This window comes from Semicossyphus pulcher, unplaced genomic scaffold, assembly GCF_022749685.1.
Source record: "Semicossyphus pulcher isolate SPU_LCO1_2020_fin unplaced genomic scaffold, fSemPul1.0.p SCAF_6, whole genome shotgun sequence".
Lineage (NCBI taxonomy): Eukaryota > Metazoa > Chordata > Actinopteri > Labriformes > Labridae > Semicossyphus > Semicossyphus pulcher.
In genome coordinates, this window is record NW_027211737.1 from 24,264,069 (window position 1) to 24,292,041 (window position 27,973).

The 27,973-nt window shown below is 44.1% G+C and overlaps 1 protein-coding gene across 6 annotated transcripts in view; it reads left to right on the plus strand.

Moving 5' to 3' along the window:
• pbx3b (pre-B-cell leukemia homeobox 3b) overlaps positions 1–27,973 on the plus strand; it is a 61,222-nt gene that overhangs the window by 31,199 nt on the left and 2,050 nt on the right. Inside the window, exons 3-10 of one of the 6 annotated variants that reach the window (XM_069683137.1) lie at positions 16,673–16,914; positions 17,782–17,972; positions 19,010–19,145; positions 19,939–19,968; positions 25,052–25,217; positions 25,785–25,862; positions 26,247–26,359; positions 27,168–27,257. In XM_069683137.1, the coding sequence (XP_069539238.1) occupies positions 16,673–16,914; positions 17,782–17,972; positions 19,010–19,145; positions 19,939–19,968; positions 25,052–25,217; positions 25,785–25,862; positions 26,247–26,359; positions 27,168–27,257 (1,046 nt within the window). The remainder of the gene's footprint in view (positions 1–16,672; positions 16,915–17,781; positions 17,973–19,009; positions 19,146–19,938; positions 19,969–25,051; positions 25,218–25,784; positions 25,863–26,246; positions 26,360–27,167; positions 27,258–27,973) is intronic. The other 5 variants (XM_069683138.1, XM_069683139.1, XM_069683141.1 and 2 more) reach the window with 5 other exon arrangements.

Here is a 27,973-nt window from a genome sequence, read left to right on the forward strand (position 1 = left end):
ACCCCTTTGTGGAGCTGAATTCTTCAGATGTTTGCAGGATCAAGTCACTTAATCTGTAGCTCAGACGAGGGCCAGAAAAAAGGAGGAGAGGGGGAGAGAGGTAGGACAGGGGGGGGGTGAAGGGAGGGAGGGAGGCAGACAAGCGCTTCACTCTGTCTGAGGGCAGAGCGTTCACTCGCAGGGTAAAGAACTGCACATGTCTGCCTGTTCTGTTATGCTCCATTGTTTCATACAGAAACAGACAGAAAGAGTGCAGCAGGCGGAGCGTTTTATTACCACAGACTTAGACATTAGTGAGTATGGCTCATTAAATGGCATGGAATGTTACCATTTTACATAATTCCTCCTGTATCGTTGTTGTAAATGAAACCCCGTTTCTGTCTCTGACTGCACTCCAGTCACTCCGCAGCCGTTACAGCTTTCCCATCATGCCCCAGCCCCCCCATTTGAAAGCAGCTATCTATAATTTCAGGTCTGTGTCACACACAAGAAGCATGCCCTACAAGCCTTAATGGTTTGGCGTGGCTGATGTGGAAAGGATATAGCGCAAATCTGAAGAAATATTTGAGAATTAGGCGATGATGTATTCAGATGACTGGGGAGACGAGGGTGGGCAACAAATATAAATAATGTATGTGCCAGGGCTCCCAAACATAAGCTGGAATTTGCAGCCGCACTTTTTTGTTCTCAATCACCTTGATGAAACAATCCTGAAGCGATGGCTGCATGAATGAGACCACTGACAAGCTGATTTTCCACCCCCGGCATGAGGCTGCTTTCTCCACTTAATGTTCTGCGATAAAGTGTTGCACAGAAGTAAACCAGAAGAGCCTCCACTCCTGACACATGTGACAGTATTTGCATCAATTATGCAGTCTGCGGCTGCGGCGGGAGGGAGGGAGAGGAGGGGAGGAGATAGGAGAGAAAAAGGGTTTGTGACAAGATGCAGAGGCAGAAATGAGGACTTCTCTTTAAAATGCATTCTTTAGAAAAAATAACATTCAGGATCATTTACATGAAAGCGGCTGCAGCGGTGAACCTCGACAAAGCAGCGGCAAAGTCTGCAGAGCGTTTTGACACTAAAGACTTTGGCAAACAGAGTACAGTAGAATGGAGTGTTCTTTGTCTCCTCTGTATTCAGTGAACGCTGAATATCTACCCTGAAGAGTAGCGGAGGAGGCAGGGAAATGAGGAGAGAGACGCGGCTGGAGCTGAGAGGGAGGCTTGAGTCCCTTATTGCCAAATTCAAGCGAAGGAGTTTACGAGGCCGAATAAGCCGAATAAAGAGCGCTGTGCGAGGGCAGGGCTGGGAGAACACACTCTGTGTGTAGAGCTGCGACGATTAATCGATTAAGACTCAAAAGAAAATGAAGTGCAAGATATTTTAATAAGAAATAAATTGTTTGGGTCATTTGTCAAGCAGAAATCAAACATTTGCAGATTCCAGCTGCTTTCATGTGAGAACTTGCTGCTCTTCTTTGTTATTTATGGCTGTAAATGAAGAGTTTGAACAAAAGAAGAGATTTTAAGACATCATTCCAGGCTGTAATAATTCCTGATAAGCATTTTTATCCACAATATTTGACATTTTATAGGCTAAAAGATTGAAAATTAATCATGAAAATAGTCTAAAGATGAATCAACGAGGAATGGTCCGAATATAAGACGGCTTTTTTCCTTTGAAATACAAATGAAAAAGTAGGGTTTGTCTCATTTTTGACGGCGCTACTCATCTGTAAAGCGAGTGTACCCCTCATAACTGAGGCCAGCGGTCACTCACAGCTACAGTACCACGGGGGTGAAAGGTGAAGAGACACGGTGATCGCCCAGAACAAAGTGACTTAAAAGTCGGCCAAGTTAACCAACAACTGAGGCGGAGTTACGATGCTAATTTCAAGATAATTGTTATCAATGCTGCAGAGTCGGTAAACAACTGTCAACCAGCCAAGACATACTGTGTGGTGTCACAGAGTAGCCCTTTTTACACTGCCAGTTCAAGGCCGGATTATTACGCTTCTGTTACGTCCCGTCTTCTATGTAGAATGCACGGAGGAGGAAAGGTGTGGCGAAGTCGTTCCGCCTCTGAGCCGGCATCGTAGGTAGTAACAGAGGCAAAACAGAGGCGAAACAGCGTCTGTGTAAATGGCAGAGCTGGCAGGTCTTAACAGCGCTGTGTGTGTGTATTTGAAGCATGCGCTGTTTGTTTTCACCTCGCGCACATTTTGCATTTTGGTACGCTATTTAAAAACACACACTGGGGCGGCTTTTACGCCGGTGTTGCTTGGTCCAATGTAAAATGGCAAAGGCTGCATGACGGCGGAGCTTCGTTACAGCGCTGAGGTGGAACCGCAGTGTAAAAAGGGCTAGTGTAATGTCCGATCACTGGCCGCCATAGCGCCGCCTAGCCCTGCGCACTCAGCGGGCTTACCCAAGCCCTCCGCTGGGCCTCCCCAGCCCGGAAACACAGCAATAGGGCGCTGTACTGCCGCGTCTTAAAAATGCTAACAGTCTTATCATACGATGGTAACAGAAAATAACATACCGTGGTCCTTAAAGTGACCACCTCCAAGAGACTGACAGGAGAGTGTGTGAGTGTGTTTCCAGAGCTGTCATCCAGCTGTTTGAAGACTGCTCTATAAATAGACCTCACTTCACTTCGATGGTTAATGATTTATTGAGAATTTGAAAGGCATTTTATTTAATTTAAATGTGACAATTTAATGTTAAAGATATTGAGAACAAGATTTCATTTCAAAGGTAAAATAAAATAGTTTCAAATCAAATTTGATCTTTGAAAAAATTGCTCTTGAAAGGGGGGGGGTCGTCTTATAATCAGTCTTATATTTGGACCAATACAGTCATTAAGACTGACAGCCTTAAACGTTGTAACAACCTTTAAATGAAGAATCTACAAATCTAAAACAAAGTATTTGGATATGCAGCAAATAAAGACTGGCCTTCAAACAGGAATGTGCTGGTGTTGTGAAGATTTCCTATGTTGCTGGCTATAAGTGTGTGTGACGAACATTATAAGCAAATCCATGAGGTCGTGATTCCCTTAAAGGCGCACTAGCAGAGGGAGACGCGCGCTTATTGGCAGAGGGAATAACTTTTAAAAGCGTGTCCCACTTTCAGCAGACTCCTGCACAGCATTTTATGTCACTGTGTCCAACCCTATTTCCCATCCTAGTTAAGTACACTTACAAATCTGCTGTGCCATGGTTTCTAACCTCACACACACACACACTCGAGAATCCACACTAACACACACACAGAGTCACATCACTAGGCCTGTCACTGCCTTTTATCCATCGTCAACCTTCAGCTGTGTGCTTTATCCGGAGTGACACTATAGCAAAGTGCTTGACTGCTTTTTGCCAACAGACTGCAACACTTTAACTGTACTTAGTCATGCATCATTATGGCAGACTCAGAGCGGTGTGTCTGGGAACGCCTGCAGATGGTGGAGGCTGAACCGTTTGGAGAGGAAGCCTCTGTGACAATGATGCTTATTGCATGAGTAAGTGTGTATGGACACCGCGGTGTGTCTGCGCTGATCGGGAAAACAGCGTTAATAAAACAGGGAATGCTGCTAATTCAACAGGCTGGAGGAAACAGGAAGTGCTTGCGAGATATGATATATGAAATCTACATGCAGGTCTTTGTTAGAAGGCTCCTTTTATGTGCGTATTGATCAGTCATTGTTTACTCCAATCGATGCTGACTTTGTGAAACGCTCCCTCCTCTCTCTCTCTCTCGTCTTCATAGAGATTTAACCCTCCTCGCATCACATCTCGCCGCTTTGTTCTCGTCTTCAAACCGTCCTCCAGCTCAAAATGTGATAGCATTACTGTCACTTGTCACTTTCTCTTTATTTCAACACATGACAAAGCTTTTACATTCAGTATTCCGCTCCACGCATGGGTGTTTCCAACAGATCTCTGCTCCGGCTATTGAAAGATAAATGTTAACTTCATTCATTGGGAACCTCATTCAAGGTTCATTCAGAGCGGACTTCTTTATTCTTTAAGGGAAATGAAGAAACCATTAGCCAAATATTCACTCACGGAGAAAGAGAATCTTATCTTTATTCCGCATGACCATGCAGAGCCATATTCCTTTTGACATCATTATGTAAAACCAATTTCTCTTTCAGATCATTTCCGCTGTGCTGCATTACCACATCTATACACTCACTGTTCTTTATTACAATGTAGGTGGCCTGGAGGAAAATATATGCGTTCCTTCCCTATGGCATAAAATATGCATATAGGTGCCTCATTTCATCTCCAATCTGTGTTATTCCTTTAAAAATTCACCGCCGCCCGCAGTCCCTCTTTAATATTTAATCCGACAACTTTTTAATCTGTCTTTATGCGAAGATGAAGTAATCGTCAGCTGTCACAGGAATGATTGAATTATACAATGGGACTGGAGTGACTCGTAGGTTGTAGGCTGCTGTATTTGTTTTTGCCTCAGACGTAACGTGAGCTTCAGGGGAGAATATCCGAACACACTAATTTATCTTCCATCTTTATTCTTCTTTTCTCCCAGCCCCCCCCCCCACACACACACACAAATCAGAGCCATGTATAACATTCATACATCATTCATACTTTGTTTACCCGCTTTTATTTTGAAGGAGATCAAAATACAAGAGCCGTGGTGGTGAGGTATGACAAAGAAAGAGCTTTTAATTATGCATCAATGCTACTTCCTGCTTTTCCAGAGCTCCTCGCATATTAGTGAGCGATGATAATTACTCTGCATGTTTTTCTAGCTGGTCGGATTTTTAATAATCAAAAATAACTACCGTAAAATTTGACACACTTTTCATCTTAAAATGGGCCTGCCTCCTATATACTGGTGCAACTAATATACCAGTATAAAATGCAGAGAGAGGTATGTTATTGTGCTACAGTATTTTACCCAGACGATGTTAAGTGATGACATCTAAGCATTGAACTCTTAACTAACTAACAGTTAGCTCACATTCTCGTCATTTTACCAGACTTAACAACATCAAACACGTCGAAAATACACTTGCGGCCAAAGCCGACGCTAACACAGTGTAACATAAACATCAGTGCAAAACTAACATACATATTCATGCTCTCAGAAACGTGAGTGATCAGACACGTGACCTTTTGTACAACGCCTCTTCCATCAAGCGTGAGGAAGGGTGCAAGATGTCTGCTTTATGGCAGTTTTAGGCCACTACAATAAGAGTAGGCATGATATCAATTCCTCTAGAGGGGAGGCTTTATGTTCTCTGCAGTTAGGCGCAAAAAAACATGTGGCTTATATATCGGTATCTAAATCGGCAATCAGCAAAAAGGGTTGGAAAATATCGTGCATCCCTAACAAATAGCTAAATGATTAGCCAAAATGCTTGTACAAAACAAACAGATAACGGAGCAACTCAAACTAACGTAGCAGCAGATGAATGATCCTGCTGGAACTCTGTAGCACCTCCTCTGCCGGCCTCTCTGGCAATCTGGCCATGTTGGGCCCCCACTGTGGAGCAGCATGGCACTGGGAGTTGTGGTAGCCAGTCCCCCCATAGCCCCAGGCTGCCTCTACCTTTGGTTTGCTACTCAAGGTTAAAGGATCCCAGTTGGGTGTTTAACAGTGTTGTGCACTGACTGAATGGCTTTTTCTCCCTTTTCTGACACTATCTGAGCAGTGGAGAGAGAACCTGGAGGACTGTTCATCTTCGGAGCCTGTTTTACATCCACAATGCAGCTCCTAGGTCACTACTCCAGCTGTAATATTCCTATAGCGGACCTTTAAATCCCCACACTGCTGTAATGCTCTTATAAAGTAGCAGGGGTAAGTGATTTGAACCGTTTTACTGTGAGGATCTGCTGTTTGCCGAACACGTGCAGCTTTTGCTGACATTCATTTTGAAAGCACTCGGAGCACTTGCGACTCGGGGTAACAATGCTGAGGGAAAAGTGCCTGCTGAGCTCTACAGTGAATATACCTCTGACCCAGACCGAGGAGAGGGAGATTTATGAAATCCACATGTTTAATACATTTCATTTTGTCCAAGGGATTTGTATTGCTTACCACAGTATTTTAGGGGCTGAAACATTCTGTATAGTCACAGCTTGTATTGTCTGAGGAGAATAAACCCTGTCCGCTTCTGGCTGCCGAAGATTTGTTTTATAGCACCTCCCCTCTGCCTCACACACGTCTGAGCTATTGCATTTTGTTGTGCTGAGGTGTTAGGTATACACACCCTTAATCTTTCATGCATAATCCCCTGAAAATCCGGTACGTAAATGAAAAAGATAACCCTCATATCAGTGCGGTGACAGAAAAGAAGATAGCTAGGTAATTTAATAAAGGATTGACGCTGGCCCCGCTGTGATATTGTGTGTGACCTCTGTGTATTCATTGTGTGGCGAGGAGCAGGTGAGCCACCTCTTGCAGAGGAACGGGTCTTCCTTTTTTGTGAAAGTGCAACATCTGCGGTGACAAACAGAACGCAGCATATGGATTAAAGCGCAAGGAGGGGAGTCACTGAAATATTTGCTTTCCCAAAGTGTTGACACAGTATGAAAAAAAAAAGGAGAAGCACGGCTGCACCTTCCCGCTGTAATCAGGTAGCAGTTATCGCAGTGAAGTGTTTGCCTACATAATGGTGTTTCCATTTTGTGTGAGTCCGTGTCAACGGCTTCCCATTTGCAGGCCCGGGCAGCTGGAAGGATCTGCCTTCTCAGAGAGTAAGTGCCGGCCTACGGAGGCTTTGTTTGTTCTGTAAGCGAGGATCAACAAAAAAAGAGAAGTCCTTTTAAAACATCATAGCTGTGGTCAGTGTGGGAAACATTTAGTTTATTTAGCATCAAAACACAGAAAGTCATAAATCCTCCTCCCAGGGAGGGCTTGTTTTACATGTAAAACACACCTGAGTGTATTATTGACAGATATAGCCTGTGACGAGTGATAGTCAGAATGTATGAGCGCCCATTATGCCGCCTGTCAACCTCTGGTGCCAGACTGAAAACAAGCAGTTCACCTCTGTTTTCATTCAGCCGAGTGCGGCAGACAGCAGCGGCTTCTCCTCTGTATTTATTGACTTGTTTTACTAGCCTGAAACAGGGTGCTTTTATACGGAGGCCTGCTCAGTCTTAAGACTCTCCAGACATTTACATTATTCCTGACTGAGTTACACACACGTATAAAGCAGCACGTCCGCGGGCTAGCTTAGATATATGCTCTCTTTCCATCTCGCTCACATTCATACACACTCATGCACCATTTTATTACCCACCATTTTAGATAATGTACCACTGTAGTTCTTTTCCATTACGGCTTCATATTTCCAGCATGTTTTTTGGTTCATAATTAGGCTAATTAATTGTTTTTCTCTGTTTTAAATTTGCATAAAAACCAGCACACATCTTTTTAAGCTTAATAAATAAATTCTGTTTGAGTACTGCAAGAAAAAAAAACATTTTTCCTGTTTATGCCGGAGTTGATTCAGTGGTATAAAAGCACAGATTTCACGAGGCTCTAAAAATCATCTTTCGCTGACTAATCTGCACAACTGCAGCGGCAGATAATGAATGCAACACCCGAGTCACAGCCGACGCTATGATCCCCCCCACCCAGCCTAAACCTCCAGCAGTATTTAGATGATATTTCATTTTAGAATAAACCTCTTTTCTCTCCCACTGTGAAGATATTGAACTCTTTCACACAGATGTCATCTTAACCAAAGCTTATTAAAAAGATGGACATCAAAGTTGTGGGTGCCCATTTATCTTATAGCGCTCTAATTGGCCACCACAGGCAAGAGAACAACTAACTCCAAAATAGGAGGCGTCGAGTGGTTGGGCTAAAGAAGAGGATGTCTAAAGACCTCTCAGTGGATTCATTGCCAATAAATCCCCGGGAATGAAAGCAGGGCTTTTCTGGGAGGGTATGGAATTTCACAAATACATTATGAAAGCTGATACGCTGAATTAAGTGAACACTTATGGCCACGGGGTTTGGTTTCTTTGTTCTGCTGTGTTTTTGTGGCAACATTGTCCTGCGCATGACCTGAAACTTCAATGTTTGCCTGACATCCACCATGAGGCAATACACTGTGAAAAGGTCACACGATGCAGCAGCCATGAGTGAACTGAGATTTTGCTAACTCCACATAGCACGCTGCATTGTTTTGTTTTAACCATCCACAGCGATGAATGGATCTGATTCTTTAGCCAGAGTCGCCGCTACTCCATCAAACGCCACACACAGGCCCGAGGTGAATAATGTATTATGTTTTCCACTCAAGTGGGCAATAAAAACACAAAAACAAAGTCATTAATTGCCCACATACAGTAACCAAATGCCATCAAGAGCCTGTGCTCTCATTAACCTGGCACCTAATTATCTGCCTCCAGTCTGAGTCCTGACAAGCCCCTCCGTCTGAACCCTCAGCTCGGTCGCGTTGTGTTGTGTCAGCACTCGCCAACCGCAGCCAAGGCACCATTAGGTACGGAGGAGACAAAAGCTTCTCGCAGCAAAGGTTCCCTCTGCACGCGCCGCCACAATGTTCCTCCTGTTAATGCCTTCCCTTCCAATTAAATCTGCAACTGTTAATTATTGTAATTATGAGACTCAGCTCCCAGCTCTAACCCCTCCCTCGCCGGTGTGTGGAGACGCTACGGGAGCTGTTGTGTTGCTTCAGCGGCGCCTCGTCTCTGCTCCAGTGAAGCTCTAGCAGGGAATTGGATGTGGAGGGGGACTTGGTGCACATGACAGGGGTGACGTGAGGGAGATTGCACGGTTCGTCTTGGATAACTGGGCGAGCGAGTCACAGCCAATGGCCATGCCTCCAGTTTAACTCATTAAATGGTGTGTAAAGTACATGCTGGGAATAATTAGCACCAAATAACCTTTTTTGCTACCTTGTTCGCGGGGTATCGCACAACAAAAAGAAAAGGTGGATTATCATCTGAAGGTGAACAATGAAACGATTCACCTGGTCAAATGAAATGAAGGAGGTGGCAGTTTTCCACTTCTTTCTTTGGGTGATGTGAGAGTATCTTTTGCCGTGTTCTTTGAGAGACACTTGCGATGGATCCGAAGTGATGTGTTGAGTATAAGGAGAGCTGAAAAAGAGTGGATGGCAGGCCGGCTGCCTGTTAAGTCTCTGCGTGTCTCAACATCCTCTTTGGCCTGCTTCTGTCACAAGCTGTTGTTTGGCCTGGACCTGATCTGCCCAGCCACTCCTTGCACTGCACTCTGCAGACCTAGCAGTAACCTGCAACATCAGGCGCAGGGTGCTTGCAGAGGCAGCACTCTCGTTCAGGTGCGTGCAAACCTTAGACACTAGAGGTGGTTGTGTTTTTTTCCCGAGCTTTATCAGTCCTCACCCAGAGATGCTCGGAGAATCAGCACGTCAAGCGCAGTCTTATTCCGGTCTCGTAACCTCAGTTGCCTCGTAGCAGAGTCCTTACACGCTAGCACGGCTAGCAAAGGATTCTGGCTCTACGATTTGGAGCTGAATTCTCTTCTATAAAAGACACTGAAGGAAAGAGCAGCTCCTTCTGCTCCAGGCAATGCAGCCTTTTCGTGGATACACTGCAAAATCTAAATGATGGACTGTCAACTCTCTTGCAGAAATGCCACTGCAAAGAATAATCTCTCTGGCAGTGGATCATGGTTGGCTGTATGCTACCAATGCCGTTTCTTTGTTTATGCGAGCGTGTAGCCTTCACACGCACACATGCAGACATGAGCGTATGCACATGCACACACACAGGCGCAGAGAAACATGCAAATACAGAGCACATACACAAAATGCTCCAAGCCTAAATCCTTTCTTTGTGAGCATACAGAGAAATATATGGGATTAATAACCTGAATAGCATTATATATTTTCACCTCTAGCCTTTAAAATAATGCATGCTTGGCTTGGTGTCTGGATGAAGTTTTTGCCTGTGTGTTTGCCTGGTTATCGGTGTGTACAGGACCTGCTGTGTGACCTGGTTTCATGCAATCTCCATCTTCTAATTAGGAGGCTGCAGAAAGGCTGGAACGAGAGGAGGAGTGATTAGTTGCCTTTGGGTATTTCATAAGTGGCTTTCAGTGCCACATTTGCATTATTTGCTTGGGGTCTGAATAACAAATCAGCCTACCTTTGCAGCAAATTGAGGCTAGCAGCAAGACCATCAATACATGAAATATAAAATGAAAGTGAAGAAAAGGAATAAGCACAACATGCTAACACAATACGGGGGGGATGAAATGAAATATTGAAACACAAGTCACAATAAATGTCTCAGGCAGTCTGAACTCCGAGTCTACCTACAGCACAGAGATTTAAATATACTTTGATCTTATTGAGCGCATTTTCATTTACGTTCATCTTACATTTGGGTTGTCAGCCTCAATAACACGCGAGTGTCTCAGCGATGGCGGCTCATTCTGTGACTAGCAGACCATGTGAACCATGTGAGCCCTAACGTCGGAGCCCCATGCTGTATGTGTCCTGTAGGGTCAGTCAGTGTGCTGATCTGTAGCGGAGGTCCTGTCCACTCATTTGGCCGGTCTCCCCCAACCGCTGCGTGCGGCCGCCACCGCCAGGCCTGGTCAGCCATCACTACACCACTTGGCCGTTTGCCCACATCGAGTCTTAGAGGGCAGGAAACAAAGCGGGCGCTCAAACATCCACATATAAACACACACACACACACATGATCACAGCGAGTGACAGTGGCTCTTGTTTACCCAGCCCCCCCCCTCACTCTCCTTTCATCCTCTCCCTCTAGTCTGTCATGTTGTGTGTCACTTCCCACAAATGTCAGTGCCACCATGGGACAGTGATTAATTTTGGTGTGCTTGGCAAAATGTCTTCAAGATGTTTGTTTGGGTTGTCTTTTCCCACCCCCTTTGCACACCCCCGCATGTCTTGGAGTCGTGGGTCGAGAGTGGCAAGCCCTCCTCCTCCTCCCATCACGCCCCTCACCCCCGCTTGTCACAGCCTCCTCCTTTGAGAGTGGGGGGAGGTGGAGGCTCATCATCATCGAGGGACAAAGGCTACCTGAACTGACAGAGATCTTCTTTTCTGACCAGAGCCACTTTTTGTCACCCCCCACCACTACCACCACCACCTCCATGCACTGTCTGTTTAGTGTGTGCTGGTGGTGTATGATGGGAGAAGTCTTGACCCAGCACTGAGGGGCTGTAACACTTCACTGTCAGCGCGGCTGATTAGCTTATCACTCACCGCACTGGGAGGAAATACATCATCGTTCTAGACAGGGATTCCCCGGTTTAGGTCCCATTCCCTGCATCCTTTAACGCCGCATTTAATCACCAGACTCTCTAAAGACACCCTTTGGTGCTTTACAATGAAAACTTTATTCCTTTCATGACAATTTGAACAGCTACATTATGTGTATGTGGACCTAAACTCCAATGCCACAGTGCCTTAAACCTGCGCCTTTTCTAATTGCCAACATTGGGTGACTCCATTGGTGGCAAAAGAGGTTTCAGATGGGAAAAACTGAGCTCTCTGGTGATGTTTGTATTTTCATCCAAATTTGGTAACTTCCGGTTCCACAAAAAGTCTTCAAAAAGGCGGTAAACAAACCAGTGGGTGACATCTTGTTGGCTCTTTTCCCCACACACGGTATAAGTACTTGTAGAAACATGCACAGACACTGATTTCTTCTGTGTTGAGGAAAGCAACATGAGCCATCTTCCCAAATTCCTCTCTTCATCTCACTCAACAAAGAAAGTGAAACACAAAGTGGCAAATGTGCTTTGGCTTCCCCACAGTGCGGTATCAGGTATGGTAATTACTCTGCCATTAACATTGGGAATAGTTAATGTGTATTAATGTGTTAATGGCATGTTAATTACTGTACATGCAAGAGAGAGCCCGCAGGCATTCTCTCAGATTCTTTGTGCCATGTGGATGTAGGCCAAGCTTAAAAAAGCCTTTAAGAACGTCGATGAAAGAGGATCCTTATGTTTCATTTGTCAGAACAAAAGATTTTCAATGGTAATTTGATCCCGCTTTCCCTGCCTCTGCAGCTGAAAGTCACTGATCCAGGCGCCACGACAAAGGAGATGATATGAAGTCAAAGGAGACGTGGAACGCGGCTGTAGTGACACTGGCCTCTTTGTGAAATGGATACTCTAAGCCCTCTGTAGTCTCTAGTGTGTTGCTTTGGCAGCGGGTTTTAATAACACGGTGGATTAGAAGCCTTGGATCCTGAGTGCCAAGCCAGAGTTAAAGCTCACCTTGGACGAGCCTCAGTAACAGGCTAGATGCCACAGTCCTCCTCCTCCATCTCCTCCTCCTCCTCCTCCTCCTCTCTGCTCACACCGTCTACACCACCGCTTTAAGAGAGATGACCTTTGCAAATATTGACAGAAAATAAATTCTGTTTCGATTGGTTAGCTTTGGGAGACCTTTGTGGATCAATGCAATTAGATGAACAGAGTGTCGATATGTGGCCAGGGCTGTTCACCGGAGGCACTGGGTAGGAGAGGAGCTGCAGGAGGTCAGGGTTACTTGTAATGAACAGGGTGTTTTGGAAACAGAGGTGGAAGTAACAGAGTCATAGTATGTGGTGTCAAACAGTTAAACACACACGCAAGACCAATATACTGTGATGTAGATTTGTTCTGATTCCGAAACAAAAAGTATTGGCCGATATCAGTACTGGTATCAGTTTTGGCTGATATCGATACTGATATCGGCTGATATCAGTAGTGGTATCAGAACTGGCCAAGATTGATATGGGTATGAGTATCGGCTGATATCGATAGTGTTACTAGTATTGGTTGATATCGATAGTGTTATCAGTATCGGCCAATATCAGTAATGTTATTAGTATCAGCTGATATCGATAATGTTATTAGTAGCAGCCAATATTGATAGCGTTACCAGTATCGGCCTATATGGATAGTGTTTCCAGTATCGACCTATATTGATAGTGTTTCCAGTATCGACCTATATTAATAGTTTTATCTAAGTATCGGCTGATATAGATACTGGTATCAGTATTGTCCAATATTGTAACTGACATCAGTATTGACCAATATCGAGACTGGTATCGGTATTGGCAGATATATACTGGTATCAGCGATATGGGTATCAGGGTTTGCCTCCAATACAGCCTAACATTTGGTACTAGAATGCTTGTTAATGCCCCTATCCGATACCATAATAACATTTTTTCCACCAATAATATGTTTATGATATGATTGCACTGATATCTGCAATATTGAAGTCTATGTATTGAAATCAGTAATGGGAAGGAAAACTGGTTCTTGCACATCTTTACTGCAAAGCATTAAAGTGAATGCAAAAAAGCATTACATGAAAATAAAACACTGGTGCTTTTCTGCAAACAGCACAACTCTTCCAGTGTATTGTCTGGCTTCTGACAGTGCAGTCAGTGCAGCAGAATGAGCTGGAGAAGCCCAGAGCCAGCCCTTCCCTCTTCAGCAGGCCACATTAACCCAGCAGGGCTCTGCCTTTATGGCTCTCCTGCTCACACTTCAGTGATGAGAGTAAACAAGCAGCGGGCCAAAGGTCAGCTAAGCCCACAGAATAAAAGAGGGCACAGGGGGAAAAAGAGGTGGGAGGAAAAAGGAGAGCGGCCCGAGGCGGTGCTCAGATCACTGTCAGGGCTTCAAGCAGGGAATGATGTACGAGACAACAGCCCAGAACCGGAAATGATTATAAACAGAGAACAGGGGAGAGTATATGAGAGAAAAGGGGCCGCATTGTCTTTATCTGTCAAATTTGTTACTTCCGCGGATCTGATAGCGACGGTGAAACCTGTAAAAAATGAAAAGAAGAACCACCCTTGACTGATAGGGATGGATTAATCACAGCGTCTCCTTTTGTCTCAGTCACACAGGAGAAATGAGGAACAATCATATAGGCAAGTGCTTTCTCCCCGGCTCCTCCACCTGTATTGTTGAGTGACAAATGAGGCTGATTAAGGACATGTTACATTATTATTTCAATTTCACTTTTTTTCCCCTTTTACATCATTAAATTCTGGTAATTAAGTGAGCCAGCATCATCAGAGCTTTGTGCAATAACTACACCACGTATGGATTTTTCATTCTTAAGTTCCTTTTGCTCGCAGGCTTTGCCAAGGTGACACGACTCCCGCACTCTCCCTTAGCACTGAGATTAATCCCACTTTGACTGTGGAGGTGGATTAGAGCTAAACTCGGGTGCCCAAACTTGTTTTAATACCCATATCATCAGACAAAAACAGGATAAGGATTTGAGCAGGCGAGCAGCATGGCAGTGCTAGAATGTGACTGTGGCTTTGCAAGTTACTATACAGATTTGTCAACCACACAGCAAATTAAAGATATTATCTGGCTCCAGCCTATTTTGTGGAAGTTGTATGATGATGCTGAGCTTAGACAGTGAATCCGCAATCTTTAGCTGCTCTAACAAAGGTGCAGGGGAACAGACAGCCACACAGAGATACACTGAGCCTCTTTTTTTATGTTCTGTGGGCTGTTTTCTTATTTTTTTTAAATTTTTAGTATTTATCCGCCTGAGACAGACACGCCATCCCTCCCAACATGTGTGTTATGAATGGCCAGCTGCAGCTGCTGTGGCACAAATACACCCTGGTGGACTCCTGCAGGGCCGCCTGCTTCTCGGGGCAGCACAGTAATCATTTTTATCCCGCTGATTTCCCAAATAGAAATGGACACGTATGATAAAAATGTCACGGCCACTCCACATGTCACCGGACTAACAGGATTACATGTCGCTTTCTAATGTCTCGCTCTGCTTTCCTTCTGCCGTGAATGGACACATTATGGCACACAGGAACTTTGTGGTAATATATGGTAAGAGACTAGTAGCTGTTTATGGCCTGTGATTATTTAGTTTGAATGAAACCAGTGATTTATGCCCATTTAGCTGAAAAGCCCTGTAAATTCCCCCAGCTGCATTTCCCCTGGATGCAGAGTGAGTGGAGTGAAAGTGACAACTGGGTTTGGTGTGGAAATGTACGCTGCGTCCCAGAGTTATATTTAATATACCTGACATGAAAAACATGCCTTCCTACTTACCGCCACCCGCAGCACAAAGGAAAGTGCAGCCTGCTGAGCCTGCGTTGAATCAGAGTGGGAGTAAATACTGAATTAGGAAAAAATGAACTGTAGTGGCAGACAAACCACCAGCTATTAGAGCACGTTGAGATATGTAGCCAGGCGTCTGGGCAGCCAACATTTGAATCATGTGCCATTTTGTTTCCCGCTGCACAAACTGGAGGCGAAACGGTCGAGCCGGTCCAGAACGAGAGCTTAGGGTGGAGTTGTGCAGATGCAGCGTGATGTGGATGAGGGTTAGTGGAGCAGTGGCATATTGTCCACATGGATGGCTTGGCTCTGCAAGCCTGATGGAGCCTTGTCCAGCATCTCAATGTCTCCAACACAAATAGCCACATTCATCCACTCCTCTCACACCATTACACCTAAAAGACTCAAAGCCAGCCCATCCAGAAATAGAGGCAAATTTGTTTTTCAGCCGCTCTGCAGCCGAACAAAAACACCAACAGGGGAGAAAACATCGGAGGGGCGGCTACAGTACGATGTGCTTCCTCATTTGTTTTTATTCAGGAGTATTTTCTCCCTGGTGTTTACTCCTGTGGATGGTGCGCGGGGTCAGTCGGTCAAAGCGTGCTAAAAGGGCTCCTCTGATTGCATGCCTACTGGCTGACACAATAGAGCCACTAATCTTCTTATTTAGAATCCAGAGGCTGGCCATATCTTAATGAAGCTGTAATGAGCTGTTGAAAATCCCTGAATTGCGGGAGGGATTATTGAATTGAAACAACTCTGGTAATCATAATGTTCGAGTAGCCACTCAGTATTTACTGCCCATTGAGCCACATTTATATCCACTTATTAGAGTGGATTGCTCCGGCTTGTTTTTGTTGTAATTCTGACCCGCAGTGTGTTTTTGTGCTTGTGCATTCTTTGTGCTCGCATTGCCAGTGCATCAAGGTGTGCTCGTACGCTATCTGCTGGGTGATTACGACCCGCTGACAGACTGGCGAGACAGAAAAACAGCAGGGTGTGAGAGCAAAAACTGATTTCATGAATGAGCACTTTACATAAAATCGACTCTGCTCTCATTTTGCCGTTTTATTTCACCGGCACATTTTTATTGCTCCTTAGAACATTACAAAACCAGGATTTATAAAATAATAAGATTCAAACCTCCTAAGCCAATAGAATTGAGGGAAGCAGTTGTAACTTTCTGGAGCTCCCAGCATTCACTGTGTCAAAGACAGAGACACTCACTCGAGGTATAGTTTTCTGTTTAGCATCCTCTCACAGAGTAGAAGTGCCACTTCACCATTGAGCATTTGTCAGTTTATGGATGTTGCTGTCATGTCAGCCTTCCCGTACACACAGTGTGCAGCGCAGTGTGTAAATAAAAGAGAACAGGCATAGACACGGGCGACAGGAACACAGACAGGAGGCACCCGGTTCATACCTGCAGGGGAAACATGACACTATAGCAGACTATGCAGACGTAATGCTTTTAACGGCACCGAACAATTCATGTCTGGAGCTCTTTGATCTGTGTGATTCTTTATATCATTTCTTATTCAGAGTAACGTCTGGCTTTAGCTAACCCTTTGTCTCCGTTTTTGTGTTGCTGCAGGTCTCAGCATCCGCGGTGCCCAGGAGGAGGACCCCCCAGACCCCCAGCTCATGCGTTTAGACAACATGCTGCTGGCAGAGGGCGTGGCAGGACCAGAGAAAGGTGGCGGATCTGCCGCCGCCGCAGCTGCAGCCGCGGCCTCCGGCGGGGCGGGCGACAACTCCATCGAACATTCCGACTACAGAGCCAAACTCACCCAGATCAGACAGATCTACCACACGGAGCTGGAGAAGTACGAGCAGGTAAACGGAGCTATTTAATTTACAAGTTTAAGATGTTTGGGATTCTGTTTATTGCTTGAAATACGTCAATATTTTATGCACTTTTCTTTCTTTACGATTAAAAGGTTAAACGTACGCACGTCATACTTCACACTGCTTCCAAACACCCAAGAACAGCTCATTCAGTGCATTAGCAGGGAAATTGCAGAGAGTGTTAGCAGCTTGGAGAAATATTGCAGTATTATTCACCGTGTTGTAGCTGATTATAGAGATCCAAGGCAGCGCCTTAGTCATCTGTGTTAAATGAAAGTATGATCAGCTCCTTCACCTAGCACTTTGAGCCTGCCATTAAACACAGAGGCATTATGGGTGAAAATAGAAGGTGTAACAGTGATGCCTCAGCAAGCCGCTGAGGTAAATTAGTCTAATTTACTCGCTGCTCTCTGAGAGAGGAGGTGGGGACGCGGGGGCACACAACACTTCGCCGGGAGTAAATGCATCTTTCTTAAGGGTGTTTCCAGGTTTTAATTATCTAAATGTAAATACTTAACGAATTTTACTCAGAGTAATGAGCTAAAGTGTGCACTACGTAAATGAGTTATTCTAATTAATCATGTATGAACTACCGGTTTAACGAAAAAGCTGTTTAAATTCGCTCTGCATTAGAGCCCGGCCAAACTGCAATTCTGCATTTATATTCAGAGATGACTTCACCGATTATGTCATCACAGCCATATATTAACAGCACACTATGTCAGAACCTGGACTTACTTCCTAAATGTACAGAACTTTGGAATATCAGTCACAGAGCTGATGCCTCTGCGGTGATTTGGGACATCTTTAATACTCACGTTTTTCCTCTGCTATTGCCTCTCTGTCACTTTGCAGGCATGTAACGAATTCACTACCCACGTGATGAACCTGCTGAGGGAACAGTCTCGCACGCGGCCCATCTCCCCCAAAGAGATCGAGCGTATGGTGGGAATCATCCACCGTAAGTTCAGCTCCATCCAGATGCAGCTGAAACAGAGCACCTGTGAGGCTGTCATGATCCTGCGCTCCAGATTCCTTGATGCCAGGTCAGTGGATCGTGTGTGTAATGTGTGTGTGTGTGTTTGGTATCGAGAAACTTTTATTGTGTCCGTGTGACCCGTATCAGCAAATCCAGTGGGCGAGGTCATTTTTAGACTGTTTGCAGGTCTGAACTTTGTTTTTTCTCCCACTTTTTCTGGCACAGCTCACAGTTTGAGCTCTGCAGGGATGCATGATTTGAACTGTGTGCATGCTCCCTACATGATCCATTTTCAAGACAATCATGTCCCCACACCTGAGAGCAGTTAAGACCAAATGAAAGGGGGGGGGGGGGGGGGGGGGGGTGCAGAGTCGTGTGTAATGGATGGAGGGGAGGTCATCAGCAGGTGTTTGGGATTAATCTAATCACTAACAGCGTGGTGCGGTGAGGAGCTCTGCGGAGAGCGCGGCACAAGTTGGGGCCAAACAAGCCAAGTGGAAGCACATTTGCTGCCCACTGCCTGTGTGAAGCGCGGTAAACAAGGCAAAATAAGCAAATGCTCAACAACATGATAAGTAGTGCCCTTGGGAGGGAACGGGGACCCAGATCTAGTTAGAGTTTGCTTGTTTCTGCTGGAGATCCCTGGGGCTGTGGCACTTCAGGAACAATGCTCAACTGTGCATGCCGTGATTTCTATAATGTACCGAGATGCACTCCGACTGGGCTTTGCGCTCCATCACAAAGCCCACCCATCCGCTGCACTAAACTCCGCACATTACACGCTTGGACTGGAGATTGCAGACCAACAGACCAAATTAAACATTGTATGTGTTTTGTGACTGTGCGTTTGTTTGTGTGGATGTGTGTGTGTGCGTGTGCTTGTTATTGGTCGGAGTCTGGTTGGTCTTCCGTGTGTTGACGAGACTCTTGGAGCAGGACACGATATCCTGCTCCTGAGGGCCCTTAGAGCCCATTCCTCATTATTTTCACCATTTATGTGTGAGATTGATTGTGCAATTTGTGCGATCCAAATGGATGAGTTAATGCTGGTCCGCGCTAATAGGCTCGCTCGGCCTCTCTCTCGTTTTTTCTTTCCCCACTCAGGCGGAAAAGGAGAAACTTCAGCAAGCAGGCGACGGAAATTTTGAACGAATATTTCTACTCGCACCTCAGCAACCCGTACCCGAGCGAGGAGGCGAAAGAGGAGCTGGCGAAGAAGTGCAGCATCACAGTTTCCCAGGTGGGTAGTTGCTCCTCTCACAGTAGCTGGTGGGTAATCAGGGTGGGAAAGCCTAGAGGGATAGTTACCGTAGGTCGCACCACAGACAAGACACAATGTCCTTAGCTAACCTTGACATTGTGGCTGCCTAATGATCCTTCAGTCAAGGCTGGTCCCAGTCAGTCAGAGCAGGGCCACAGGGAGGGGAGGCCTATATCATCTTGGCCTCAATCAAAGCACTATGCTGTCCTTCCTTACGCGGGGTCCCCTGCCATTTCCCCCCCTCATTCCCATCCACCATGTGTGCTCTCTCTGGTGCCTGGTCAGCCGCGCAGGTCATAAGCTGGGAAGAAAAATGGCACCATCCATTACTTTAAGAAAAGCAGTTAAAGTCTGCAGCTTGGAAAACACTGGATGATATTTATTAGTATGTTTTCTGCTCAAGTGACCTTGCGGGACTCTGCTAATTCACAGTTATATTTTAGAGTTAAAGACGCCACATTCCCACTTTATTTATATATAGAACAGCCTCCTCGTTTGGTAAACCTGAAGGCAGTATCTCTCACAGCTAACCCCCACATCCGAAGCATTATTATCCTGTGCTCTCTTTTTCTTGCTGTGATTGTGACTAGACTTTTTTTCATACTCTATTGTTCTATGGTTTTCCTCATGAGACACAGTATGAGAGAAACATGAATCTTTACAATAATCTGCAGTGTTTTTTGTTCTGTGTGGGGAGGGGGTGTTGAGGGGTATATTGAGTGTAGTCATGAAGAGTCAGATACTGTAAAAGCCCATTCTTTTTTGCCTTCAGGGGGTGGGAAGCACCATCACAGTATCACAGGTATGTCATGACTTCCTCTGATCCACTGTTTTCATTTTTTTGTACTTCCTTTTGTTTATGTATGATGTAATAGCCTCACAGTTTTTTGCACTGCACAGAACCTCCCTCCCTCACACTACTGGAACAATGCTAATGCTATTATAAATGCTAATTTATATTTAAAGTTTGAATCTTCATTTTTAAAAAGAGCGGATGAGATTTTCCAGCATTTGTATTCCACCTTAAAGTCACACAGACTGTTGTTGACTGACTCATATGTTTAACCTACACTCATGTTATCACCATATTATGTGTGTACAAATGTGTACTTTCTGGCTATTGTTCACATGATTATTTCTTTGTTTGTTGTACAGCTTTAACTTACTGTGTGGTCTTTTGAATCTGCTTATTTATCCGGCCCCCCCGTGATCACCCTGTGCTTTATATCTGTGAGAGAAATGGCCAGCGACGCTCACAAATGGAGCTCCACTCTGTTTTCCGAGTGCCACTGTACCCGCTCCTACGAGAACGAATCAGTGTGTGCAGAAATTAGAGGGCTTTTAAAAATTCACTTGAACTCATCTCAGGCCCCATTAGAGGCGTGCTCCTCGACGAGCCGAGGCCGCCGCAGACATTCTTATTGACTTATTCTTAGTGCTTTGGCTCATTTTAAGTGAGTAACAAAGTCGGGGGCTCGACATGATGCTGTAAGTGCGTTATCCCTCATCGTGCCGCAGAACTCTGAAGGCTCGGCTAAGTAATTTTTCAAACACACCCCAAAATACTTATTGCGGGGCTTTGTTGATTGCACAAACAGTTCATTAAGTAAAAACAATCAGTCGTGAATGGTCTGCCAATATTTATCCACAGCTACTCTCAATACATCATCAGTGAAGAAAGCCCCTGCATCATTTAGGCAGGGGTCGTTAAACATGGGAGATGCACATTCGAGAAAATCTTCTTTACTTTAGGAGATTCCTGCAACTTAAATACAGTGTTTTTTATATTTAAAAGCAGAAGTTATGCACAAACTGTAGACATTATCAAGCTACGTCAATAAGAGGTGTAAATAACCAGAGGCCCCACAATACCACTATATTCACGATACTTAAAGCTCCTGTGAGGAACTTCAGTTTGTGTTGATTTTGGCGCCCCCTGTGGACAAAGCTGCACCTCTCATCTCTTTGTAGATTTAGTCCTGTACATACTTAAGTGGTGGTTTTTCACCAAACATCTCATCCTGCTTTCTTTAACAGTCATATGTATCACTCATTATAAATCTCTGCCCTGGACAATATAAACAAAGGCAGCGTGCAGTTAACTGTTCGTCTGACTCCGCCAGCAGTTTCAGGCATTAAAAATAACTATATAGAAATATTTCAATCTTGTCGCTGATGGTCTGGTTTGCTTTTGTAGGTCATATAGAGACATCAGAATTTATTTCAGTCTGTTTCATAACCAGCAAAAAACTCCTCACAGGAGCTTTAAGTCACAACACTATTATTGCGATTTTTACAAATTGTGCGATATACTGAGTATTTTCGATAACATAAATTTAAATATTTTGATAATTCTTTAACAAAAGGGGGGAAAAAAGTTTTTTATTGTAGCAATACGAGAAATCAATAGGGATGCATCAGCTGATCATCTGAATCGGCTGATATCGGCCATGTTTATCAGCCCATCGGCAAATAAGGTGGTACGCACTGATGGCAGTAGCCGATGTTTTTATTTTTTAAGTGCTTTAATTGAGCAGTAAATTTAATTGTGACATAAAAGTATGTTTTCAGAAAGATTTTTGTTAGGCTATGTAAGCACTGAAAAATGTTTGTACTATGACCAGGTGATTGTAAAACAGGCTAAAGAGGCTTTTCAGGCTGTTATTGTTTAAATAAAAAGATGTATCGGGAATTTGAAAGATTGAATTCATGCTTTCGCAAAGAGCGTGATGAAGGCCTGAATACATTTTTTTTTTTTTAAATTAAAGTTAATTTTGGCCCCTTATCCAGACGAGGGCATTCATAATTACAAAAATTACAGTTATTGAAAAAAACATCAGTATCAGCATCGGCAAAATTGTTGTTTTTAACATCGCATCTGAATCGGCCCTGATTTTCTCAATTGGTGCATCCCTAGAAATCAAGCAAACAGACGAACTTACACTGTCATGAAAAGGTGCCATAAATGTTGCATTCACCTGACCAACTTATTCTAGCTACAGAAAGTTTTATTGATATTTAAAATATCAGGATGATAAAAGATTGATACTTGGCATCAGAGTTTTTTTACAATATTGCAGAGCAAAATATGGCGATAATACGCTGCACTAACATGTTCTCCACTCCTAATGCCAGTGTGTCTGATCTGATTAAAACTGAATCCTGCTTCTTCATAGACAACAGCTTAAGTACAATGAGCTGCTGAAAGTGTTAGTATTATGTAAGTGGCTCTCGCCTTCTTGCCTTTGTCACTCTGCATGCACCGTGCTGGGCTCCTGAATGAAGGCATGTGATTGGCTGGTTTGTGTCTGGGCTTACAGAGGCCATTTTTGTTATCATCTGTGTGAATGGTTCAACATTTAAGGGGCAGATTCCAGCGCAAAGAGCCCCGACATTTTTCTCCTGAGTGACACTTTTCAATATTTCAGAACATAGTGAATTTAGAGAAGCTAAGACTTGAGTTCTTATTCATTATTAATGCGGCCTGTATAATTGATGGTATCACAGCCAGCGAGACCACCTTTGTATGTGTATTTAAAGCTAAGGGCATTGTAACCTCGGATATATTGCGATCATACACAGATCATGCATTGCCTTACATTGAACAGCGAGGAATATTGACCTGAAATAGGGTGAAATAGTTTGAATTATTAACAACAGCTCGGCGGCCTCTCTAGTGGGCAGCAGCAGTGTAGGCAGCGCATATCGTGTTCGTGCAAGGAGTCTGCATGGTCATTATACGAGCGCTGCCTCTGAGGCTGCTGATGTCAGGTAATTCAATCTCACAACCTGGTTCTCACCACACATAGGAGTCAATTGAATGCATGGCCTGCCACAAGATAAAAGGGAATTAGTTCTGTAGATTGGGTTGTGCTCCACACCTTCCAGAGCAGTGCATTTGTTCAATATTTAGCTGAACCCCAGAATCACTAAAGCCAGAGTTCAGTGGGCAGGAGAGGAATGTGCGTGTAGAGCGGGGAAGGGTGGTGGAACGTCCAGAGTCTGATGCCAACACTGCTCAGGGTGTCCAGGCTTGTAACACCATGTAGTGGTAGAATACAGTCATAGCACACTTTATTAGAAAGGATTAATCTGTTAAACAAGCATACTTTAATATAAAACAGTAGCATCACTGCCTTATTGTGGACGGTAAAAGTTAACTTATCAGACTCACTGATAAAAATACGTCTGAATGTGCAAACACCAAATCTGACACTTTAATAAATGTAGTTGTGTTTAATTCACTGTTTGCACAAACATTTCCTTAAATCAAACAGACTGATGAGCTTTGGAAAACACTTTCTATGAGGGCTTCGTGCAGCACTTTGTGAGCTGTCTGAAAGAGGGACAATATTGCCTGGTCTTCGGCTCCACAATCCACTATAAGCAGGTTAAGTAAAAAGGATGATGGCCAGGGCTTTCATTGCTTCCAATTAAACCTTGCTTGTTAGTTTAACCTCTAGGTAAACCCATCAAACAATTGATGTCAAGGAAACCCTGCCAACAGTGGGCCTCGCCTGAATGGTCATTAATTTTAATTGCCTAGATATTAAAGATTTAGAGCACAGAGACGTGCAGGATAGAAATGATCTGATGTCCTGCAAATCCAGTCAGTTTTCACGCCACGGCGTCGGCGGGCTGCCGGGGATATTAAAATTTAAGCACATGGGTGGAAATTAAATAAAGCGTCATTAGGGGCAGCTGCTCTTTGGCTGGTCCAGCCGTGGGCTGCAGGGCCTGAGCGGGGGGCAGCGGCACAGCGACAAGACACTCTAATTTATAGAACCATTAAAAACAAGCATCACCTCATTATTATTCCACAGTTATTGCAGAGCCAGCATTCACACATAAGGTTCAGCCCTCTACAACTTTTCAGCGTGTGACTGATGCCGGGTGTCATCGTTTCAATTCAACACAATTAGCATTTGCAGCCGCTCGGAATCTGAATAAACACACACCAGACTTTTATTTGAACTCAGTACTTCCTGGTGTCTAGAGTTTAATTTTACTTTGAAAATCTTGCTTTTTGTAACACATCAATTAACAGTGACTGTCCCGATTATCTGTGTTTACCTCTTTACATGCCTGCAGGTCTTTACCCTCTAAGTCGTGTTCTCTTTCAAACCTTGCTCGGTATCTCACTATGGGAAGATACCTTACTTGGTATTCAGAGAACCGGGGTTACCCTGGTAACCTTACGTTTTTAATTATTAAAAACAAAAGTTCTTCCTAAATCAGTGAGCATGAATTTGCACCCAGACACACACTCACACAAATGTTTCATTGCTGTATAAATGTTTTGTTTTTTTCAAAATAAAAGCACCTAAGTTCAGCTGCCCGGACCAGCTAATTTAGGTTATAAGAGCTTTAGTGAAATATTAAACATTAAACACAGGTGACATGCAGCTGTAAATTCAATACTGTATTTGCTACTTTTCTCTGTAATTTTTCATATCAAACATTTACATAAGGTGTCAATCACCTAGAGCCACTGATCTGGAATCAGTGAGAATTCCTCCGAGGGTAAAATATGAACGTTCACATATTTCACTGAGGGATTTGCATCTTTAACAATCAGCCTGATATGAGAACTATTCTTACATTGACTGTAGTGTCTGTGCAGCAGGAGCCCCTTGTGTTTTAGTTTTGTCAGGAGACACATCTGAGAGCATGTCATGCTCCCATCCATGAGAAGACACAAGTGGCTCCTGATTACGGCTTAATTAGCTCGTGTACCCGGCGGACATTACTGCAGGGGCTGGGAATTGGGTACTTGATGGACCCAAACATGACATCTTGAAACAATCACACTGCTCAGTGCACGGTGCTGTGGCTGCTTGACGTCTGACTCCTCTGCTCCTCCTCCCCTCTGCTCTCGCACACAGGTATCCAACTGGTTTGGCAACAAAAGGATCCGGTACAAGAAAAATATCGGCAAGTTTCAGGAAGAAGCCAACCTGTATGCCGCCAAGACTGCTGTAAACGCGGCACACGCTGCAGCCGCTGCAGTGCAGAACAGCCAGGCCAACTCCCCTACCACACCCAACTCCGGTAGGCCTCTCTGCATATAGACTAAAAAGATGTGCCCTCTACCTCAGCTGTTAACCTGCTGCCTACCTGCCTCACTCTCTCATGCACCATTCACACAGAAAAGAGTGACAGGCTCTGCTCCCAGCTCGGGGATCACAGCGTCTCCTGTCTATAAGACAGTTGATGCCAAGCAAACTCATGCATAAAGAGAGCGTTCCTGACTTGTGAACCGAGAACATATGTATTTTTGGCAAAGTAAAAAAAATCAGAAGGATGTCATGGGATTTGTTTTCCCTTGACTTTCTGTCAACTTCCTGTCATTTGTAACGTAATGCTATGTAGCCCCACTGAATGTAGTTTTTAATTTCTGCAAAACAAACTGCTGGGAGCATTTTTACCTACAGTCATACAAGTGTAACAAAGTGGCATTTATGTAGTTTATACTGAATAAGAGTGATATAGACATAGGGAGCCTATAAAGGCATGTTTATCCCGCTTTAATGAGAAATGTAATGCTGAGTTTGGACTTGGTTGACCTGCGTCGGGATGTGGTAAGCTTATGAAGTGGTCCCTTTTTCTTGCACCCAGGCTTCCAGATGAAAGATGAAGAGTTTCAGCTGGATTCTGCCGAGAGCAAAAACACTCTTTTAACCAACATGTTTACTGGTACTGGTCTTTTCATAAGCTTCTTATTGTCCTTGTCATTTGCCATGTGATACCTCCCTGCCAACCTTAGATTGGAAGTAGGTGATGTGGAACAATTGGGAGCTTAAGCGACCAAACCGCATATAGAACCGGTCCCCCTTGTGTCATGTGACTTTCATTTCATTTGTGTCCAACGCATTCGTAAAAAAAAGAAAAAATCCTCGAGTCCTTTTTGCATTCTGTCCTCTTCTGTTTGTTCCGTTGCTTCCCTCCTTTCACCCCTGTAGTTGCTTGCTTTATGGGAGTCTTTCTTTAGTGTGTTTCTCTGTGTGCGTGGTGTGTGTGTCTGTGCTTTCCCTTTATAGCCTTCTCATGTATTCAGCTACTTACATCCTCCCTTTCCAGGTTCTTCAGGTTCTTTTAACCTCCCAAACTCTGGGGACATGTTCTTGAGCATGCAGAGTCTGAATGGGGATTCTTACCAAGGGGCACAAGTCGGAGCCAATGTACAGTCACAGGTAGGATCCGCAATCGGGGACAGTTCCTGACTCTAGCAGTGCAGAGAGCTGTCCTTGTCTTGCCTGTGTACTGAGCCATCCACAGTGCAGTCTGAAGCACGACCCAAAAAAAAGAGAGAATGAGAAATAAACACGCTGCTTCATGCGAGGGCAGTTCAAATTACCACAAAACGTCCGATTGACTAAAGTGTTTACCGACTCTTTCGCTTTGGATGGAATATTTTGGCAGCCAAAATATAATCCCACCCCACAAAGCAATTCACTGGTTTCTATTCCAAACATGTTAAATAAACATTTAGTGAATGCATTTGGCTTTGACTTGAACTCTTGGGTTGGTATTGGGTTTTTGGTACTGTGTTTTCCCCCCTTTTTCTGTATTTTATATTGCTATCTTCCTGTCTCATCCTGTTATTGTGTGTTGATGTCTTCCATTCTGTTAGTTTAATGCAGCTGCACAACTGACACACACTCACTACCATGCACTTAGAAGGAAAATCTACACTTAGCCATGATGAGGGTAAAAATAAAAGCTAATGTCAAACAGCCACAGAGTATTTTTTACATTATAGTCACTTAGGCTTTTTCCTTTTAATTCCATAGCGACAATATAAAGTTAACAGATTAGAGCATGCTAAAGTCAGTTAGCCTTTTATACTACACAATCTATTAACTGTGTTTGCTGCAGGACTCCCCTTGTGATCTCACACTAGTCAGTCTCTGTTGCTTCACCGAGCATGTGCACAGTTAGTGTCGGCCGGCGTCGGAGACTCTGAGTTGACCGGCTTGTCCACCTTGTCTGTCCCCTCAGGTGGATACCCTGCGCCATGTTATCAGTCAGACGGCAGGATACAATGATGCTCTGGGGGGAAACTCCATGTACAGTCCACATGGCTTAAATGTGAGTATTGATTACACGTGAATAAAAGCAGCGTGAAATTAAGTCTCTACTGTTTTTCCACCATCAAAATGTGCTGCGCTTTTATTTTGGTTGTACTCAGCGAGGGTGTTTTAGCTTCCTAAAGCATGTGCCGTATTAGACCTACAATATCTCGTCGCTCTGTTACCTGATATGAATAAAAGTTGCAGCTTCTAATAAACATATTTTAATACTTTATTTGACTCAAACCTTTAAATTAGATGAAATAATAAACGGTCTTTTCCCTGCTCTGTATCTGTTGCATTTCGCTGTTTTGAAATGCTTCACAGAATTCTCCGTAGCCTTATCTCCATGATAAAATATGAACACGTGATCGCCTGCAGCCCTTTCCAGACATGAATTCCATCTTCCTTGATGAGGTTTGATATGGCGCCTTTTTGTAACGCAGCACATAATCTGCAGCTATCAGGGTAAAGATTAATTTGGTTGATGAGAGAGGATGAAGAGAGAGAGAGAGGGAGGAATAATATCAGACAGCTTTCTCTCCGCACTGTATCACATCCTCAGTGTTTGCTGGCTTTATATTGTCATGCCTGTTGGGTGTAACGCACGCATATTCACACTAATATTATTTAAAGCTTAAGCATCAAAAATAAGGCATTAGATTCACAGCAGTGTTACTGGGAACGAAAGAGAAAGTGATTTCTGCAGAGAGAAATTAACACATTTCACGTAAA